This window comes from Delphinapterus leucas, chromosome 4 (genome assembly GCF_059928025.1).
Source record: "Delphinapterus leucas isolate spDelLeu-1000000601 "Yukka" chromosome 4, BTC_Dleu_Yukka2, whole genome shotgun sequence".
In the NCBI taxonomy this organism is placed as follows: Eukaryota; Metazoa; Chordata; class Mammalia; order Artiodactyla; family Monodontidae; genus Delphinapterus; species Delphinapterus leucas.
Window position 1 is genome coordinate 116,597,097 of NC_143132.1, and position 21,598 is coordinate 116,618,694.

Here is a 21,598-nt window from a genome sequence, read left to right on the forward strand (position 1 = left end):
CGTCGGTTGTTATTCCCTACAGCAGGCAAGCCTTAAGATTGGACAATAAATATTTTTGGCTTACAATCCATATGGTTTCTCTTGCAACTGCTCACCTCTGCCATTATAATGCAAAAGCAACCAAAGATAGTGTGTTGATGAATGGGTGTTGTTTTGTTCCAGTAAAACTTTATTGACAAAAACAGGTTTTTATAAATTTTGTAGTTTACCAACCCTGCTCCAAAACATCACATTTTTGCAAAAGTGTTTCATAAAGCAGGGAAAGCTCAAAGCTAAATTTATTTATGAGTACATGCTTTATAACCCCTATCAATTTGTGTGAAAGGTATTCTAGTTCTGTTTGTTACCATTGCTCCCTAGATGCTGCATAACATGAAAGGGCAGTTTGCTGAGCATCTTCTTGGAGCTGGATTTGTAAGCAGTAGAAATCCTAAAGATCCAAAATCTAATATAAATTCAGGTAAAGCAGAAAGTACAGTGTAAATAACTTGCTGCTGTTGTCAGTTGTATCCGTATTTTACTTTTTTTTCTCTACCTTCCCACCCCCAATAGATAATGAGAAGATAATTAAAGCTGTCATCTGTGCTGGTTTATATCCCAAAGTTGCTAAAATCCGACTAAATTTGGGTAAAAAAAGAAAAATGTAAGCATTGAAGATTATTATGAATTATTTGTAGTTCTCTCAAACTTTCGAAATCCTCTACTGCAACAGGGCTTATATTGTACATTTGTTCTTACTCATAATAGGGCCATATTCTTGTTACTTTTGGTCATTGAAGAGAAGGCAGACTGTTTACCATGGGCATCACTTTCCCTCATAGCACATCCCTGGAGTCTGCTGCTTCATCACCCATTTTTCACAAAGAATGTTAGTGAAATATAATATCAATGTAAATACGAGAACAGTAAGCCAGCTATACCTTGTTTAGAGTAAATTTTGTTTCAGGATTTTTTTCCTCTTTTTTTTTTTTTTTTTGGCGGTACGCGGGCCTCTCACCGCTGCGGCCCCTCCCGCCGCGGAGCACAGGCTCTGGACGCGCAGGCTCAGCGGCCATGGCTCACGGGCCCAGCTGCTCCACGGCATGTGGGATCTTCCCAGACCGGGGCACGAACCTGTGTCCCCTGCATCGGCAGGCGGACTCTCAACCACTGCACCACCAGGGAAGCCCTTTTCCTCTCTTTTAAAACAAGTAATTTTCTACTTGAGCTCTTTGAATAAAAGTGTGGTGATTTTACTGTTTTGAGAAATAAAGTATAACTTTAAATGTATGTACAAATAGAGTCAGCCTTAGTTGTAATTGGAGACAACAAATAAGGCATATTTTTGCCCAGTAAAAGAATTCATTCCAGTGAGGAAAAAAGAGAAACTGGAAGTCACAAATGGCTAGTGGTATGTGAATTGGTGCCACCCTTTTGGAAGACAATTTAGATTAGAATTATGTATCAGCAGTCATTAAAATAGTCACTGGCCCCGTGGATTCATAAGTGAATATTTGAATTTAATATTTTCTAAGGAAGTAATTCCAAATGTTTTTTGACAGGTATATTATAAACAACATAGATGTCTAGTAGCAGTGGGGAAATTATGGTTTTATAAGACCATATTATATGGCATTTCTGTTAGGCGTATAAAACATCACTGAATATTGACATAAAATATTTGAACTGATGTTAGATGAAAAAGTTGGATGTTCTGTAAACATGAAAAAATATAGACCTCAAAGATAGCCTAGAGTGCAGCAGTGTAGTGGTTCTCAACCTGGGTGATTTTGCCTCCCTGGGGACATTTGACAATGTCTGCAGACATCTGTGGTTGTTATAAGTGGAGGAGTATGTACTACTAGCATCTAGTACATAGAGGTCAGGGATGCTATTAGGCATTCCATAATGCACAAGACAGTCCCCCACAACAGAAAATTCAATATGTCAAGAATGCTGATGTTGAGAAACCCTATTCTCACGTGGAAGATTATGGGTAACATGAATTTTAATCACTGTAGTTGGATTATCCACATTTTAAGTGATCTGAGTACTTTTTGGACATCAGTACTTTGTCAAATTCTTCTTCATATCTATCCCTAAACTTACAGGTAGCTTAACAGAGAGACTCCTTGAAATACAAACATTTTATATATCCCTCTGCCATCCTGGGAAGGCTTTATGAAAGAAAGGTAGTTCTCTTTGGGTTTATGCTTTGTTTTGGTCTAGTCAGCACATTTTGGCATACTGGCTAAGAGTTTAAGTTTTTGTTGGAACACAGCTGTGCCTGTTTGTTCACATGTTGTTTGTGCCTGCTTTCCACCTGCACTAGCAGAGTTGAGTAGTTGTGACAGAAGGTCCGCAAAGCATAAAATATTTTCTCTCTGGTCCTGTATAGAAAAAGTTTGCCAAACCCTGCTGTTCTGGTGATGTAGGGTTGCAGGATGGCATTGGTTAAATTGACTGTGCGGTGAGGAAAAGCAGTTGCTCATTTTATTCTGAATAATGGCTCATGACTGTGATTCAGATTTTGGTAGACATATTATGGATTCCTAGAACCATGAAAAAGATACTTTTAAAAACAAAGAGGAAGGATTAATGGATTATCAGCTTTATTCTGTAATTACCACTGACTATATAAACTATCAGACATCTCCCTGTTGAATAATATTAATTAAAGACTCCTACAAATTGAGGTGAAATTTTTGTGACTATCAAAGGAAGGACCCGTAAAAATGGAGAGATTGAACTAGAGCTGTGTACATTTATTCCAAGTATTCCTGTTTTGAAGGGTGGGGAGAGTTCAGTGAATGTGAGACCATTTAAAACATATTTTAGAATAGGTTTTTAAAAACCAGTTTTAGCTAACTCCCTTTTAAACAAAATTCTTCATTTTAAATTTTAGATCATTTCACAGAGTTATTCTGTAAATTGACGGCTGTTTATCAGTAGCATGATTTACAGTAAAATGTACAGACTATTCTCTTGGTCTGATTCACTTAGAATTATATCAGGTATTTCATTTTTTGTACTTTACTGGTATAGTATATATACTAACATAATTAGGGAATATTTTGTCATCTTTCTAATATGTTGAGTAATTATACCTATAAGAAAAGGATTTGTTGTATGATTTAGAGTACTCTTATTTAGCCAATTATTTTTCCATGTCTTATTAAAACAAAAATTTGGAAATTTATATTGCAGAAATAAATTGAACTCATCTGTGGAGTTTGTTTTGATTCTGGGATTAGTTTGGAATCCTCCAGAGTTTTGTTTTGTTTTGTTTTTAAACTACATTTTAACTTTTTTAAAGGGTGAAAGTTTACACAAAAACTGATGGACTAGTTGCTATTCATCCCAAATCCGTTAATGTGGAGCAAACAGAGTTTCATTACAACTGGCTTATCTATCACCTGAAGATGAGAACAAGTAGTGTAAGTGAATACATAAAATAACCATGGGTCTGAATAACAGTCTTGTTGTATTTTTTAAATTGTATAGGTTTTCATAATTATAAACAAAATTTATTTTCTTTAAAAACATTTTTTTTATGACATGACTTATACCTTCTTTAAGCAGATAGCCTATACTTTTAATGTGCAGATCTGTCATGATGTATCTTTGTATTTTAATTAATTGGGATGGTTATTTGATTTGCATAATTTTCTTTCAGAGCCTGCTTTCAAGACATACTGGCATCTTATGGTATATAAGAGCACACTTTTCAGAGAATTTTGTTGGCCTGTCAATATACAAGTATTGGTCAGAATATTAAGTGGGAATTCTGTTAATATATAAATAAAAAGAACTTCAGCTACATTAGTGTTTTGGTTTTATCACTTAGGCAATATTTTGTTTACAGAACAGTGCTATTGATTGAATTGAAACAAAAATATAAAACTCCTTTGTTCTCTGAAGTAAGAATGGCTTGTTTAAATGGTATTTCTTCAAATTTAGTCTCTGTAATTACACTAAAAGGATAATACCTGTTTTAGAAGGAAAGCACTAATAGATTGATACTAGTGATATTATTGAGTTAATGTGACAATAATCCTTCCAGACTCCTTAATGTATTCATTTGCCTTAATTCTCATTATAGATATACTTGTATGACTGCACAGAAGTTTCTCCATACTGTCTCTTGTTCTTTGGAGGTGATATTTCCATTCAGAAGGATAATGATCAGGAAACTATTGCTGTAGATGAATGGATTATCTTTCAGTCTCCAGCAAGAATTGCCCATCTTGTTAAGGTGACTGACTTTACATGATTGTCTTTGATTCTGCATACAAGTTAGTATGTGGTCTTGTGGTTTTGTTCTTCCAAGTGTTATACATGTTACGTTAAATATTTCTTGCTTTATTTCAACAGAGGAAATTGTGCTGAGAAATTGATTCATAGTTTTTCTGAATTGTTTTTTGAGATAGTTACATACCAACCATTCTAAATGGCTCAGTGTGATAAAAGTTTGAATTTTTTTACTTAAGTTGGCTACTCATAACCACACTTTAGTTAGTTGCTCATTAGATATTTCAGTCTTTTTGTATAATAGCTTATTAAATTTCTTGTACCAGCTGAAGTCACTTTTATTTATTATGTTGTTTGATAGTACATCTGCCTTTGTTGAACATGTATAATTTTTCCAACTTCAGGAATTACGAAAGGAACTAGATATCCTTCTGCAAGAGAAGATTGAAAGTCCCCATCCTGTAGACTGGAAGGACACTAAATCCAGAGACTGTGCAGTACTCTCAGCTATTATAGACTTGCTCAAAACACAGGAAAAAGCAACTCCTAGGAACTTGCCACCACGATTTCAGGATGGATATTACAGCTGACGGCTTTTCTGTGGTGCCCTGAAAAGCCAGTTTGATAGCCATTTTCCATCATGGTTTAACTTTTGAGTAGATGTCAAACCCCAGGACATGAATAATTTTCATGTGTAAGGTAGAAACCTTCAGTAGGTAGTAAATAAAGACTTAATGTGCATGAGTTAACAGTGTCATCTGTAGCTATTATAAATATACCATAAAAAAGTTACTCTGTAGTGGTCATGTCCACATTTTGAGAGTATTTCTCATATATTTTGAATGTTGTACCACTTGAGAAATTCCTTTGTTCTGTTATGAAAGATTAATCTCTCTGCCCATAATGACTGAGTATAGAATCAGTAAAAATAGAATGGTTAGCCAAAAAGCAGTATCAAATAAGAATTTGAACACATCCACATTTCTTCTAATGAAACTTCTATCAGAAGTAAATTAATTTGTTGTAATAAAGCCCAGTATTTAATAAAATGTACAGTGTGTAAATCTCAGCTAGCTTTTTGGGTTGCTTTCTGCATCTCCACCTATCCCTTGGTTTATCTGATGGTTTTTTATCTTAGAATATATTTGTACCACTTTTACATCACCCTGTGCAGTGTAATGTAGCAATTGAGAGCATGGGTCTAGAGCCTATCTAAGTTCAAATTTTAGCTCCATCACTTACCACGTATCTTAGGCAAATTACTTGGCTTCTCTTTGTTTCCTTTTCCTTATCTGTAAAATACAGGTAACAATTATGAGGATTAAATATGTTTTCATATGTAAAGTGCATAGACTAGTGTCTGGCATGTATTGTGTACTTAGTTATAGTTATTATTTGAAACATTTTTTTAAACAATCCATTATGTTAGACTTTTCTTCCCCATGCTCTGAGTGCTATTTTACCCTCTCAGCCAGTGGAAGCTAGTGTGACATGTACTGTATGTTTTCAGCCCTGTCAGATTTTGACAAATACTGTTGGTTGCTATCCAACAACCATTTTGTCCCTCCCTTCCTGGTTGCTTGTTCATGTGTCCCCTCCTCTGTGCAGCCTTGTTCCCAGGGATGTTGGACCCTCTTCCCCAAGGGTGGATTGGATTGTTCTAAGCCAATCATGCATGGTCTTTTTCTCCTTATAAGTAACTGATGAGGCATGAATATGTGAGCCTGTCCTGGCTAATGGCAGCTGAGAAGAGATCTGCAAGGGGGCATCTGAGAAGATTTTCCTCACTAATAGACTTAAAGAAGGAAATTCTGTGTTCCTCCTTTGGACATTGTTTTGTCTGACTCTGGCACTTGGAACTGCTGCAACCCTCTTAGGATCACAAGGTTGGCTCAGCGGGCAGGTGGAAATCACCAGAGTCCTTGATAACGCTAGTGAGCTGTTGAATTATCCAGACTTTGCATCTGCCCTGCACATGGACTTATTCTGATGTAATAAACCCTTCTTTGTTCTAGCCACTTTTAGTAGGGTCTTTTGTATAACTTGGCAGAAGGGTATTAACTGAAACACATACTATCCGTTGTTGAGTATTGTTTGCTGATGCTTCTATCACTTATTTTGTGATCTAACAGTCTGACCCTATGTCTGAGAAAAGTTGTAGTACTGGAAATATTGGAAAAAAATAGACATAGGAAGAACATCCTGCTACACCCTAAAAACTACAGATTTTATTGTGCCTTCCAAAGAAGCCAAAGGAAAGGAGTATCATATGATGACTGGGATTGATTGATAATTCTATGGTGATCTTAACAGCACTGGTTCAGGTACTGCTTCCATTTCTGGGAATGTATGTCAACCTATCATTGCCTTCTAAGGGTTTTGAATGTATTTGTATGTTCTAAGTCCACTCTCTTGGCTAGTATCCCAAAAGCGATCTGCCTCTCACTGAATTCTTATACTGGGCCATTTTGTGGCATATTAGTTTTGCCCCTAAACTGAAGGTGATCATTAGGTCCTATTCTGTAAGAACGTTTGTTTTTATGTTTGTGCTTTTTTTTTTTTGGCTTACTTTTACTATCCAGTTTAAATTCAGTCAGTTGGCCAAAACGGTCTTGGCAGAAAGCATTTTAAAAATCTGTAAAAACAGATTACTAGTTAATTGGCTGCATGTTCATAGACAAATATTTAATCTCCATAAATGGGGAAAATGTTTCTGCAGAACTGTTTAACAGATGAGCTATTCAGAGAGATCAGAGTTGTTATTATCACCTCCAATTTATGTCTTTTCTATAGCCAGTCAAGATGGAAATTTTGCCTGAAGGTGCTATTTATGTTTTTCTTTTGTTTACAGAATAGGGTGTTACTTAGTGAAAAATGTATTCCAGGTCTCAGAACTATCTGCTATTTGGTAGTTTTAAAGAATAAGATACTAAATTACGAAGAAAACTATTTGCCTCACCATTCTGAGTGATACCAAGGATAACTCTTAAAAAAAATGACCCTGAAAGAGAAACTTACAGAAAAACAAAACAAGAAATAAACCACTGGATAATCTTTACGAAGTGTCTTCGAAAAGTGAGTCCATGCGACACCTTCCTAATTCATTAACTTGGGCAAAAGCTCTAGATACATTTATACCAATATTGCAAGTGATTTTCACTTCTTCATTTTCAAAACAAGGTCCACCCTACAAGTTAGAAATCATAGAAGAGCTATAGGAAGAATTTATTTTCGTACTCTGTTACCCAAAGTAAATGGTAATTTTCCTTCCCCTCTTTTAGCTCTGAGTCTGTGTATGTTTTTAAGTAACTGTGATCATGTAGTGTAATATATTTATAATATGCTAATTGTTTTTACATGGCATTTTTATTCTGATTTTTAAAGTACATATTCATTATAGAGTATCTGGAAGTGCAACATATAAAAAAAATGTTACCGCTGTTACAAACTCTTTTTTAATAAGGTTTAAGGTATTATTTTATATATAATAAAGTTACCCAAGTATAATTCTGTGAATTTTGTCAAATGTATAAAGTCATGTAATTGCTATCACCACAATCTTGATACAGAACATTCCTGTCACCTAAGAATCTCCCTCTTTCCCCTTACAGTCAATCCCCTGCTCCCACTGGCAACCATTTGGTCACTAGTTTTGCCTTTTCTAGAATTTCAAATAAATGGAACCATATGTAGTCTTTTGTGTCCAGCTTCTTTCACTTAACATAATGCTTTTGAGATATTTATGTTGCTGTGTATATCAGAAGTTAGTTCATTTTTTATTATTTAGTATTGCATTGTATGGTTGTACCATAGCTTGTTTATTCACCTGTTGATGGACTTCTTAGTTATTTTCAGTGTTTTTGCTATTATAAATAAAGCTGCTATGAATATGTGTATACAGGTCTACGTGTAGATAGATGTTTTCATTTCTCTTGGGTAAATACCTATGATTAGGATTGTTGTGTCATATAAGAAATTGCCAACCTGACTTACAGAGTGGGTATACCATGTTTTATACACCCACCCTCCATATAGTATGGTTCCAGGTGTTTTACAAGTTCTCACCAGTACTTGGGTATTTTTAGTTATTTGTTGTCTTAATTTTTGCCTTTAACGGATGTGGAGTCTCATAGTTTGTTGTGGTTTTTTTATTTCTATTGAATATAATAATCATTGATGAGCGTATTTCATGTGCTTACTTGCCATTTTCCTTGGTTGTCTTATTATTTCCCACCTCATATGTTAAGTAATTGGGGCTTTAGGGATATATCTGATTAAAAAGAAAAAGGATTATTCTTTATGAATTTTAGAGCTGCAGAAAATTTTAAGTTCATTGACCTTTAAAATGGCAAAATGTGCCACTCTTCAATTGGCTAGTACAGTGGCAAGAGTTAAGCCACCGTTACCAAGTGCCAGAAGAGAAAAGCACCAGTTTAGGGGTCCATGATGTCAGGAGGTTGCACATCCACCATGAGATGATGAATAGGGCATAATACAAAACATTTCTGGTGTGGGTAAAGGCATGGGAGCGAAGGAAGACGGCTGATGTGGAAGCACTGCAGAGCCAACCTTTAAGACTGCTCAGAGTTTTGGTAGTTTGTGGTTTTCAGTGAATTGGCCCATTTTATCTAAGTTGTTAAATTTATGTCGAGTTGTTTGAATATCCTCTTAACCCTTTTATATCTCTGGAATCTGTAACAATATGTGCTCTATCATTCTTGACATGGACAGTCTCTTTTTTGGTCAGTCTTGCTAAAAGGTGTATCAGTTGTGTTCGTCTTTTCAAAGAACTCGGCTCTTTGTTTCATTGATTTTCTCTGTATTTAAGTGTTTTAGTGCCATAAATTCCTAAGAACTGCTTTAGCTGCCAACTACATGTTTTGATGTATTCTCATGGCATTCAGTCAGTGTTTTTTATTTCTTTATATTTTTACCTCTTTGATCCACAAATTGAGTGTGCTGTTTAATTTCCAAGTGTTTGAAGATTTTCCTGTGGTGTTTCTGTTGTTAATTTCTAGTTTGATTCTTTTATGCTGGTTGGAAAACATACTTTGTATGATTTGTTCCTTTAAATTTGTCAGTTTATGACCCAGAATGTGATCTGTCTTGGTGAATATTACATACCTACATGGAAAGAAAGTATAATCTGTTGTTGGGTGGAGTGTTCGCTAAATAAATGTTAGGTCCCATTCCTTGATGGTGTTCTGTTCTATACCTTTAACCACTATATTATGGATTTGTCTGTTTTTCCCCTTCAGTTCTGTTTTTGCTTCGCGTATTTTGAAGCTTTATTTATTTGGTACATACACATTTAGGGTTGTTATGTCTTCCTCACAGATTGACCCTTTTGATGTAGTATTCTTTGTTCCTGGCAATCTTCTTTGCTCTGAAGTACACTTTATCTGTTCTAGTATAGCCCCTCCAGCTTTCTTTTGATTGGCATTTGCTTGATATTATTTTTTGATTCATTTACTCTACACTTAACCTGTATAATTACATTTTAAATGTGTTTCCAAACATATAGTTAGGTCACTTTTAAAAACTATTCTGGGGTTTCCCTGGTGGTGCAGTGGTTAAGAATCCCCCGGCCAATGCAGGGGACACAGGTTCGAGCCCTGGTCCAAATATCCCACATGCTGCGGAGCAACTAAGCCCGTGCATCACAGCTACTGAGCCTGCGCTCTAGAGCCTGTGAACCACAACTACTGAGCCCGCATGGCACAACTACTGAAGCCTGCGTGCTTGTTTATCAGTATATCTCTTTAAGTTTTGGGCATTTTTTGCTTGCTCTACGGATTACAGTATACATGTATAGCTTATCATAGTGAACAAGTAGCAACATTTTGCCACTTCAAGTAAAATATATGTAAGACACCACCATTGAAGCCTGCGCGCCTAGAGCCCGTGCTCCACAAGAGAAGGTACTGCAGCGAGAAGCCCACTCACCGCAACTAGAGAAAGCCCCCGTGCAGCAATTAAGACCCAGTGCAGCCAAAAATAATACAATAAATTTATTTTTTAAAAAAAGACACCACCATTTAGTTTTCCCAAATAATTCCTTTACATACGTTGAGAACCAACCATATCAGACAATGTAATACAGCTTTCAGCCAACTAACATTTTAAAACCTTAAGGATAGTCTATTATATTTACCCAAATGTTTACCTGTTCAGTTGTTCCTTCTTTGTTCCTGATGTTTCAAGTCTTTGTTCCTGATGTTTCAAGTTTACTTCTGCCACTTCCTTTGTTAGAGGAACTTCTTAATTACTGGACTGTATTTTTTTAGAGCAGTTTTAGGTTTACAGGAAAACTGAGCAGAAGGTACAGAATTTCCTTTACTCCCTCCTAGTTTCCCCTATTGTTAACATCTTGGTACGCTCGTTCAAGGGATGAGCCAATATTAATACATTATTAACTAAAATCCATAGTTTTAGTTAGCTTAACATTAGCTTCTTTGTGTTGTATATTTTGATCAATGTATTGATACAATGACAGGTATGCACCATAACTTAAACATGCAGAATACTTTCACTGCCCTGAAAAAAGTCCTCTGTGCTCCACCTATTCCTCCTTTCCTCTCCTTGAACCCCTGGCAACCACTGATCTTTTTACTGTCTCCATAGTTTTGCCTTTTCCATGTTATATAGTTGGAGTCATACAGCGTATAGCCTTTTTACATTGGCAACTTTTTCTTAGTAATACGCATTTAAGACCCCTTCATGTTTTTTCATGGATAGCTCATTTTGCTTATTGCTGGTTAATATTTGATTGTCTGGATGTATCACAGTTTATCCATTCATCTATTGAAGATTATCTTGGTTGCTTCCAACTTTGGCCATGATGAATAAACCTGATATAAAAACTTGTGTGTAGACTTTTGTGTGGACATAGTTTTAAAAAAACTCATTTAGGTAAATATCAAGGAGTGTGATTGCTACGTCATATGGTAAGTGTTTAGTTTTCTAAGAAACTGCCAAACTCCTCCCAGTGGTTTTTGCATTCCCACCAGCAGTCAGTGCAAATCCCTCTTGCTCTGTGTCCTCACCAGTATTTGGTGTTGTCAGGGTTTTGGATTTTATAGTCATTCTAATAGGTGTGTAGTGGTATCTCATTTTAATTTTTCAGTTCCCTAATGATGTTTCATCTTGAGCATCTTCTCATATGCTTATTTTCCATCTGTGTATGTTTGGTGAGTTTTCTAGATTTTTGCCCATTTTTAATTGGGTGTTTTGTTTTCTAATTATTGAGTTTTAAGAGTTCTTTGTATATTTTGGATGCCAATCCTTTATCAGGTATATTTTGCAAGATTTCCTCCAACTCTGTGGATTGTCTTTTCATTCTCCTGTCTTTTAATGAAATTCAGCTTCTCAGTTTTTTCTTTCACTGATCATGTCTTTGGTGTTATATTTAAAAAGTTGTCTCCAAACCCAAGACTACCTAGATTTTCTCCTGTATTCTAGGAGTTTTATAGTTTTGCATCTTAAATTTAGGTCAGAGCTTCTACATAAATGGATATTTCTTAATTTTTGTTATTGATATCCAACTTAATCATGTTGTAATCAGAGACCTCACTCTGTATAACTTCAGTCCTTTAAAATTTGTTGAAACTTGTTTTATGACCCAGGAAGTAGTCAAAAGTAAATATTCTACGTGTGCTTGAAAAGAACGTATATGCTGAAATCGCAGCGTGTCCTATATAAGCCTATTATGTTATTCTTGTCCAAAGCTTCTACATCTTCATTGATTTTTTATTTTTCCTATCAAATGAGAGAGGTGTGTTAAAGTCTCATTCTGTGACTTTTGATTTAATTCTTATATTTCTGCTCATTTTTGTCTTATTATTGAGACCATATTGTTGGAAGAATATATATTTAGAATTGTTATATCTTCCTGGTTAAATGAAACTTTCATCATTATGTAGGCTCTATCCCTAGTCATACCCTTTATCTTACAGACTTGTTTTATCTAATATTGACATAGCTACAGGTAGTGAATGTTGTGATATTCTGCCCAGATCCTCCATCAGGACTGATGGTATTCCCTTAGCTGCTGGAAGTGCTACCAGATGACAGCCTTCACTCACCAGCCCTCTGCAGGAATTGTCCTCGCCTCACCCAAGGCCACAGCCTGCATCCTATGACTGGTCAGAGCAAGGTTAGAAAGACCTAGTCTCCTTGCCAAAGCTCCCTCTGTTTCCCCTCTCTCTCCTCTGAGACTCCAGTTAAATCCTGCACTTCCCATCTCTCTCTTCTTCATGCTTCCTTGTAGGTTTCTTCTAGCCTCTCTTCAGTTCACCAGAATCTTTTAACTATCAAATCTGATGTTAAATCCAGTTCCATATTTTCTAGTTGTTTTTTCTCTCACTTCTTTTGGTTGGTTGTTCTATATTGCTTTTTGAAGTTTGGCTTTATCTCCATAAACGAAGCAATTGTATTTTACTAATGATTTTACTGTCTAGAGTCCCTGTGAATGTATCAGTTTTTTTGTTTTGTTTTTGTTTTTCCTGTATCCAGATGCTGTCTCTCAGAGGTTTTTTTTTTTGTTCTTTTGCTGATCCTTTCATTTGAGAATTTGTTTTTTGGAAATAATTGAGAACTAAGATGATGATAGCTTTCTCTAGAGCAAGGTTTTATTTCCTCCTGTCAGGACCTTGGTATGCTAGATGCCTGAAGAGTGAAGCTCGAGGCCCTTGAGGTTTACTTCCTCACTCCAGAGGAAGCCCTTTGGAGACGGAACCCACAATGGAGATTATGGTAGGCACTAAACTCTCGCCTGTGTTATTTAACTCTGACCTGTGTTATTTAGTACTGCAAGTCTACCAAACAAACAGCTGCCTCTCTGCTGCTTTCCAGAGTCCAAGGAAAACGCAGCAGTAATTTGGGATGGAGGAGGGACCAAAGAGGAGGATGCATCCTGCTACTTCCAAAGATGATATTCCTCATCTCTTCCCTCTTTCGTCACTACCTTGAGCGAAAATCCAACAGAGATGCCTTTGATTTATGTATCCTATCACATAGCTGTATTTTAGCTGCAAAGAATGCTGGAAAACTAGCATTTTAAGGTTTTATAGAGGGTGTTGTAGACAGAATTCTAAGATGATCCCATGATCTCTGCTTCCTTGGTGTTGCAGCTACGATTAGGTGACACTGCATGGTGAAGGAATTTTACAGATCTAATTAAGGTCCCAAATCGGTTGAATTTGAGTTCATAAGGGAAATTATTCTATGGGTCTAATATAATTATATGAATTCTTTAAAAGCAGAGTTTTCTCCAGCTGGTAGCATAAGATGTAATGAGAGAGATTCCAAGTGTGAGAAGGACTGAACACGCCACTGCTGCCTAGAAGATGGAAGGAGCCACGTGGCAAGGAATTCCAGTTCCTGGAAGCTGTGAGCACCCTCCAATCCCCCCAGCCTCCAGCAGCCAGCAAGGAAACAGGGGCCTCAGTCCTACAGTCACAAGGAATGGAACTCTGCAAATAACAGGTATGAGCTGGAAAGCAGTTAAGCCAACACTTTCATTTCAGCCTTTTGAGACTCTAAGCAGAGAACCCAGCCAAGCAGTCCTAGACTTCTGACTACAGAACTGTGAGACCATACAGGAATGTTTTAAGCCACTAAGTTTGTGGAAATTTTATTCAGGAAAAGAAAATAACACGGAGTCATTCTTTGTCTTCCACCAAGATGCACAAGGTGGTGAAATGTCCCAAGCACAAAGGTTCAGACACTGAGGGGCCAAAATGAATGATAATAAGGTATATACTCCAAGGGTCAGCAGCAGTTAGGAAGCTATGAACTATTTGAGGTAAGCTGTTCAGTCATGCAGTTTTGTCGAAACTATAAGAAGAAACAGGATGGCCCAGTTCTTAAAAATGCCCCAGCCTTCTAGGGCAGCTAAGGCCCATATGTACCCAAAAAAGAAAGATCAGACACCTTCAATGTTAGCTGCAGATACCTTTTGAGTAGAACTCTGATTTGGCTCAAAATTCAGCAAACTATGTACTTAAATGAACACATCCTATAGTAAATTAAATCACATCAGCACGAAAGAACAAGTACAAAATCTTTATAAGCTCACATATTTTGCCAAAAGTGTACAAGCAATCTCAATTCATTGGGACAAAAATGAATATTTTTGTTCTCCACAGGTCACTGAATGAAGTCATTGTACAATTCAGAGAAGCTACTAAGTTTGAAAAACAATACTGTGTCATGTTCACGGTTGAACTGAAACACTGTGAATGAGTTAATACCTGCCATAAAACAACACTTTATCTAATAATAGTATTAACCTGCTTGCTAAATAGGCTCTGATTTATAACATGCACATATTCCAAAACTGTTCACCATCTCTACTGATAAATTAATTCACAGGATTCATATAGTTGCTTTTTAGTGTCAACAGGGTGTTAGCAAAAATAATACAAAATGGTCTCTTTGCAAGCAACACATTTACCTTCCTTCCTAAATGAAAACATTCCATTAGATTAGATTTCAATTTGTTAGCTTCTCCTCCAGAAATTCTGTGACATCAAAGAGGAGATAGATTTCTTGTTTTACCAAACCCAAGACCTTGCTTGCTGGGTCCACTGCTATTCTCCATTGACAGACTGGCCCAGAACTCAAGGAGCTCGGGGCCTGGCATGTCTTTATACTCAGAAATGTGTGCATTGATAAAGGAGAGCAATCCACAGGCGAGGCAGCTGCAGGTGCCCCCTGCAGGCTCACTGCTGCAGTGACAGGACACAGAGCATGTGGGCCGAGCACACTCACCTCCCGCACTGGGCTTCTGCAAAGTTACTCACAATTGAGTAACTGGTTGGCAGTCAGTAGCTGGGGACATGTCACACATGGATCTGAGTCCTTGAATGATGTACCCTTTGCCAGGTTTTACCCCTCCATGAAAGAGAATGGAGTAGAGAGGGAACGTAGCTGCCAGTAAAAAAATCACTCCTCCCCTCACTCTTCCAAACCCTCCAATTCCCTCTTTATGAAACGTACTATTACAATGACTTTCCTCTCCTTGCATCAGTGGAAGAAATAAAGTTCTACAGACACCCGCAGTTAAGAGAGACTTCAAATCCAGCAAGCAAGGCCTTTAGTGCAAATAAAATGAGTTCCCATTAAGGTCAAAATGTTATGTTGCAACTAGGTACACCATGTTGCCTTCTTGATACCTTTTAAGGTCCAATTTTATCTTCCTTGAGATTGTTAAAATGTGTTTCAGCCAATTTCCTTTTGGAAATGGGAGTAGGAACAGTCAAAAACCGTACATTATTGAAGGCAAAGCAGCCTCACGTCAGTTTATCATCTCATATAGGTCTATTTTTAAAAAGTACGACCCCTGTCCTATATTCAGGATTTTCTCACATATATGAACCATCTAAATTCTATATTGTTAGAGTAGTTTACGTTTTATTAGAATATACTTACCAAAGACCGAAGTTGGGTGAGATGGATTTTTAAAAAATCTTTAAAGTAAGGCTCCTTACTTCCCTTCTAATGAGGAAAGAGGTGGAAAAAATTCAAGTGTCAATTTCCCTTTCCTGGGAAGAGGTTTAGAAAAACTGAGCTCACCTTCAGAACTCTACCAGTTCCTTTTGAAATCAAGAAAGCATTAGCATCAGATCTAAAATATAAGAGGCAGGAGCAATATTTACAAAACTGGGTATTCCTTAAAGATATAAAACCTTGCTAATACTGGAAGAACCATACGAAGGAGATGTTTAAAGAGGGATAGCATACATTCTTGGTTAAGTGAGGATAGAGAAAACCAGGATGTAGCATCTTACATATATATATATATATATATGTATATATATATTTTTAACGCCAGAACATGATACAACTAGGAGTAGCTGAGGCTGCCTCACCCCTGAAGTGGACTGCTCAGCTATTCTGTTTACCTGAAGAGGTTTGCAAAAGGATTGCTGTGCACAAACGGAGCTTCGTGGACTAACTGTCCAGTAGCTGTTCCCCTGAGAGAACAGAACCACCTGGCAAGCTTAAGGGCAAGTGTTTCCTTTCTTTTAATTAAATAGGCTGTGTTAAAGTTAACATCAAAACCGGCCTTGAACCAACCAGCCCACCATGATGTAGTGCAAATCTCCCAGTGACAAAATACCATCAGAGAGGCTACACGTTGGTCTCCAGCCCCAGCAAACGTCCCATTCTCTCCACATTCTTATCAATTGTAGCTTGACATGTTATCTCCTTGGCACATTCCATAGGAAACCAGCCCCTTTCTCCATCTCGCAGTCTTTCCCCTTCATACCAGCCTGCAAAGAAGAGCAGAGTCCTCATGGGGCACCAAGTATTTGGATGAATCTTGACTGTTCAGCTCCGAGGGAGGACGATATGGGCAAATTTCAGAGGCAGTATCCTGCCCCAGGTTGGGTACCACGGATGATGCAAGGTGAGAGAGAGAGGTGGAACGGGGGAAAGGTTTCAAGAGGGACTCAATGGCATATCATGATGAGAGGCAGAACATGATCGGAGGCCCTGAAGTGAGGTGTCTAGGAGAGTGTTGAGCTTGGGCTGAGTTGCAGAAAGGGATGATGTTTTGGGTAGGAAGAACATGACTTTTATTTTTTTACTTTATTTTTATTGAAGAATAGTTGATTTACAGTGTTCTGTTAGTTTCAGGTGTATAGCAAAGTGTTTCAGTTATACATATATATATATATATATATATATATATCTTTTTCAGATTCTTTTCCCTTATAGGTTTTTACAATTATTGAGTATAATTCCCTATGCTATATAGTAGGTCTTTGTTGGTTATCTATTTTATATATAGTAGTGTGTATATGTTAATCCCAAACTCTTAATTTATCCCTCCTGCCCCCAACCCTTCCCCTGTAGTAACCGTAAGTTTGTTTTCTATGTCTTTGGGTCTGTTTCTGTTTTGTATACAAGTTCATTTGTATCTTTTTTTAGATTCTACATGTAAGTGAAATCATATATTTCTCTCTGGCTTATACTTCACTTAGTATGATAATCTTGAGCTATAGCCATGTTGCTGTAAATGGCATTATTTAATTCCTTTTTATGGTTGAATAGTATTCCACTGTATACATGTACCACATCTTTTTTTTTTTTTTTTTTGTGGTACATGGGCCTCTCACTGTTGTGGCCTCTCCTGTTGCAGAGCGCAGGCTCAGCGGCCATGGCTCACGGGCCCAGCCGCTCCGTGGCATGTGGGATTCTCCCGGACCACAGCACGAACCCGTGTCCCCTGCATCAGCAGGCAGACTCTCAACCACTGTGCCACCAGGGAAGCCTGCATGTATCTTTTTGAATTATGGTTTTCTCCAGATATATGCCCAGGAGTGGAATTGCTAAATCGTATGGTAGCTCTATTTTTAAGGAACCTCCATATTGTTCTCCATAGTGGCTGCACCAATTTATATTCCCACCAACAGTGTAGGAGGTTGCCTTTTCTCCACACCCTCTCTAGCATTTACTTGTAGGCTTTTTAATGATGGCCATTCTGATCGGAGTGAGGTGACCTCATTGTAGTTTTGATTTGCATTTCTCTAATAATTAGTGATGTTGAGCATCTTTTCATGTGCTTTTTAGCCATCTGTATGTCTTCTTTGGAGAAATGTCTATTTAGATCTTCTGCCCATTTTTTGATTGGGTTGTTTGTATTTTTGATACTGAACTGTAAGAGCTGTTTGTATATTTCGGAGATTAATCCCTTGTCAGTTGCATCATTTGCGAATATCTTCCCCCATTCCATAGGTTGTCTTTTCATTTTGTTGATGGTTTCCTTTGCTGTGCAAAAACTTTTAAGTTTAATTAGGTCCCATTTGTTTATTTTTGTTCTTCCATTATTCTAAGAAAGAGATCCAAAAAGATATTGCTACTATTTATGTCAGAATGTTCTGCCTATGTTTTCCTCTAGTAGTTTTTAATCATATCTGGTCTTACATTTAGGTCTTTAATCCATTTTGACTTTCTTTTTGTGTGTGGTGTTAGAGAATGTTCTAATTTCATGCTTTTGCATGTAGCTGTCCAGTTTTCCCAGCACCACTTATTGAAGAGACTGTCTTTTCTCCATTGTGTATTCTTGCTTCCTTTGTTGTAGATTAAGTCGTCATAGGTGCATGGGTTTATTTCTGTGCTTTCTAACCTGTTACATTGATCTATGTGCTGTTTTGGTGCCAGTACCATACTGTTTTGATTACTGTAGCTTTACAGTATAGTCTGAAGTCAGGAAGCCTGATTTCTCCAGCTCTCTTTTCTTTGGCTATGCATGGTCTTTTGTGTCTCCACACAAATTGTAAAATTTTTTGTTCTAGTTCTGTGAAAAATGTCATTGGTAATTTGATAGAGATTGTGTTGAATCTGTAGATTGCCTTGGCTCGCAGAGTCATTTTGACAACATTGATTCTTCCAATCCAAGAACACAGTATACCTTTCCATCTGTTGGTGTCATTTTCAATTTCTTTTATCAGCATCTTATAGTTTTCAGAGTACAGGTATTTTGTCTCCTTAGGTAGGTTTATTCCTATGCATTTTATTCTTATTGATGCAACGGTAAATGGGATTCTTTCCTTAATTTCTCTTTCTGATCTTTTGCTATTAGTGTATAGAAATGCAACAGATTTCTGTGTATTAATTTGTATCCTGTGACTTCACTGAATTCACTGATGAGCTCTAGTAGTTTTCTGGTAGCATCTTTAGGATTTTCTATTTATAGTGTCATTTACAGTGTCATGTCATCTGCAAACAGTGACAATTTTACTTCTTCTTTTCCAATTTGAATTCCTTTTTTTTTCATCTGATTGCTGTGGCTAGGACTTCCAAAACTATGTTGAATTAAAGTGGTGAGAGTGGACATCCTTGTCTTGTTCCTGATCTTAGAAGACATACTTTCAGCTTTTCACCATTGAGTATGATGTTAGCTGAGGGTTTGTATCAGGATGATCATGGCCTCATAGAGTGAGTTTGGAAATGTTCCGTCCTCTGCAGTTTTTTGGAATAGTTTCAGAAGGATATGTGTTAACTCTTCACTAGATGTTTGGGAAGATGTTTGGTAGAATTCGCCTGTGATGCCATCTGGTCCTGGACTTTTGTTTATTCGGAGTTTCTAAAACACAGATTCAATTTCAGTACTTGTAATTGGTCTGTGCATGTTTTCTACTTCTTCCTCATTCAGTCTTGGGAGATTGCACCTTTCTAAGAATTTGTCCATTTCTTCTAGGTTATCCAATTTATTTGCATATAGTTGCTTGTAGTAGTCTCTTATGGGCCTTTGTATTTCCATGGTGTCAGCTATAACTTTTTTTTTTTTTTTGCGGTATGTGGGCCTCTCACTGTTGTGGCCTCTCCCATCACAGAGCACAGGCTCCAGACACGCAGGCTCAGCAGCCATGGCTCACGGGCCCAGGCACTCCACGGCATATGGGATCTTCCCGGACCAGGGCATGAACCTGTGTCCCCTGCATCGGCAGGCGGACTCTCAACCACTGCGCCACCAGGGAAGCCCCTATAACTTCTTTTTAATTTCTAATTTTATTGATTTGGGCCCTTCCTTTTTTTCTTGATGAGTCTGGCTAAAGGTTTATCAATTCTGTTTATCTTTTCAAAGAACCAGCTTTTAGTTTCATTGACCTTTTCTATTGTTTTCTTAGTCTCTATTTCTGCTTTGATCTTTATGATTTCTTTCCTACTACTAATTTTGGGTTTTGTTCTTTCTCTAGTTGCTTTAGGTGTGAGGTTAGGTAGGTTATTTGAGATTTTTCTTGTTTCCTGAGGTAAGCTTGTATCACTATAAACTTTTCCTCTTAGAACTGCTTTTGCTGCATCCCATAGGGTTGGATCATCATGTTTTCATTTTCATTTGTCTTTAGGTATTTTTTGATTTCCTCTGATTTCTTCAGAGATCCATTGGTTCTTTAGTAGCATATTGTTTAGCCTCCACATGTTGGTGTTTTTTTCTTGTAGTTGATTTCTAATCTCATAGTGTTGTGGTCAGAAAAGATGCCTTGATATTATTTCAATTTTTTAAAATTTACCAAAGCTTGCTTTGTGGCCCAGCATGTGATCTACCTTGGAGAATGTTCTATGTGCACTTGAAAAGAATGTGTATTCTGCTGCTTTCAGATGGAATGCTCTATAAATATCAATTAAGTCGATGTCTAGAGTGTCATATAAGGCCTGTGTTTCCTTATTGATTTTCTGTCTGAATGATCAGTCCATTGATGTGAAGTGTTAAAGTCCCCCACTATTATAGTGTTACTGTCAGTTTCTCCCTTTACAGCTGTTAGCATTTGCCCTTATATATTGAGGTGATCCTATGCTGAGTGCATATGTATTTACAATTGTTCTATCTTCTTGGATTGATCCCTTGATCATTATGTAGTGTCCTTTTTTTTGTCTTTTTTAACAGTCTTTATTTTAAAGTCCATTTTGTCTGATATGAGTATTGCTACTCCAGCTTTCTTTGATTTGGAAATCCTTTTGCTTGGAATTCCCTTTTCCATCCCCTCACTTTCAGTCTGTACGTGTCTCTAGATCTGAAGTGGGTCTCTTGTGGGAAGCCTGTATACGGGTTTTGTTTTTGTATCCATTCAGCCAGCCTATGTCTTTTGGTTGCAGCGTTTAATCCATTTACGTTTAAGGTAACAATATGTATGTTCTTATTGCTGTTTTGTTAATTGCTTTGGATTTGTTTTTGTAGGTCCTTTTCCTTCTTTTCTCTTTTGTTCTCTTGTGATTTGATGATTATCTTTAGTGTCGTTTGGATTCTTTTTTGTGTGTATATCTATTATACATTTTTGGTTACCATGAGGTTTTCATACAGCAGTCCATATATATACATGATTGTTTTAAGTTGCTGATCTCTTAATTTCAAATGCATTCCAAATATCCTGCATTTGTACTCTCCTCTCATGATTACTGATTTAGATATCATATTTCTGTGTGGATGATTTCCTACCTTTATGTTTGCCTTTACCGGTAAGCTTTCCCATTTTGTAATTTTCTTGTTTCTAGTTGTAGCCTTTTCTTTACTGCCTAGAGCAGTTCCTTTAGCATTTGTTGTAAAGCTGGTTTGGTGGTGCTCAATTCTCTTAGCTTTTGCCTGTCTGTAAAGCTTTTGACTTCTCCATCAAATCTAAATGAGAACCTTGCTGGGTAGAGTATTCTTGGTTGTGGGTTTTTCCCTTCCATCACTTTAAATATACCGTGCCACACCCTTCTGGTTTGCAGAGTTTCTGCTGAAAAATCAGCTGATAACCTTATGGGGATTCTCTTATATCTTTCATTTTTGTCAGTTTGATTACTGTGTGTCTCAGTGTCTTCTTCCTTAGGTTTATCCTGTATGGGACTCTGTGCTTCCTGGACTTGAGTGACTATT

At 37.1% G+C, this 21,598-nt stretch overlaps 2 protein-coding genes across 8 annotated transcripts in view; one reads left to right on the forward strand and one right to left on the reverse strand.

Moving 5' to 3' along the window:
* Nucleotides 1–8,132, forward strand: part of DHX36 (DEAH-box helicase 36) — a 51,277-nt gene extending 43,145 nt beyond the window's left edge. The window contains exons 21-26 of one of the 2 annotated variants that reach the window (XR_002645882.3): nucleotides 361–460; nucleotides 553–643; nucleotides 3,296–3,416; nucleotides 4,082–4,234; nucleotides 4,635–6,554; nucleotides 7,082–8,132. Coding sequence is in view for 1 of the 2 variants with exons in the window: in XM_022582809.3 (XP_022438517.2) it covers nucleotides 361–460; nucleotides 553–643; nucleotides 3,296–3,416; nucleotides 4,082–4,234; nucleotides 4,635–4,820 (651 nt within the window). In the remaining variant the exon portion in view is untranslated. Of the gene's footprint in view, nucleotides 1–360; nucleotides 461–552; nucleotides 644–3,295; nucleotides 3,417–4,081; nucleotides 4,235–4,634 lie in introns of both variants that reach the window. The other variant, XM_022582809.3, reaches the window with a different exon arrangement.
* Nucleotides 1–21,598, reverse strand: part of ARHGEF26 (Rho guanine nucleotide exchange factor 26) — a 279,113-nt gene that overhangs the window by 112,799 nt on the left and 144,716 nt on the right. For 2 of the 6 annotated variants that reach the window (XM_089910972.1, XM_022582811.3), the window contains exon 15: nucleotides 1–16,508. This exon is cut by the window's left edge and continues 21,424 nt beyond it. The exons of 2 other annotated variants lie outside the window; for them this stretch is intronic. In XM_089910972.1, the coding sequence (XP_089767098.1) occupies nucleotides 16,366–16,508 (143 nt within the window). In that variant the 3' untranslated portion in view covers nucleotides 1–16,365. The remainder of the gene's footprint in view (nucleotides 16,509–21,598) is intronic. 2 more of the 6 variants (XM_089910973.1, XM_089910978.1) reach the window with 2 other exon arrangements.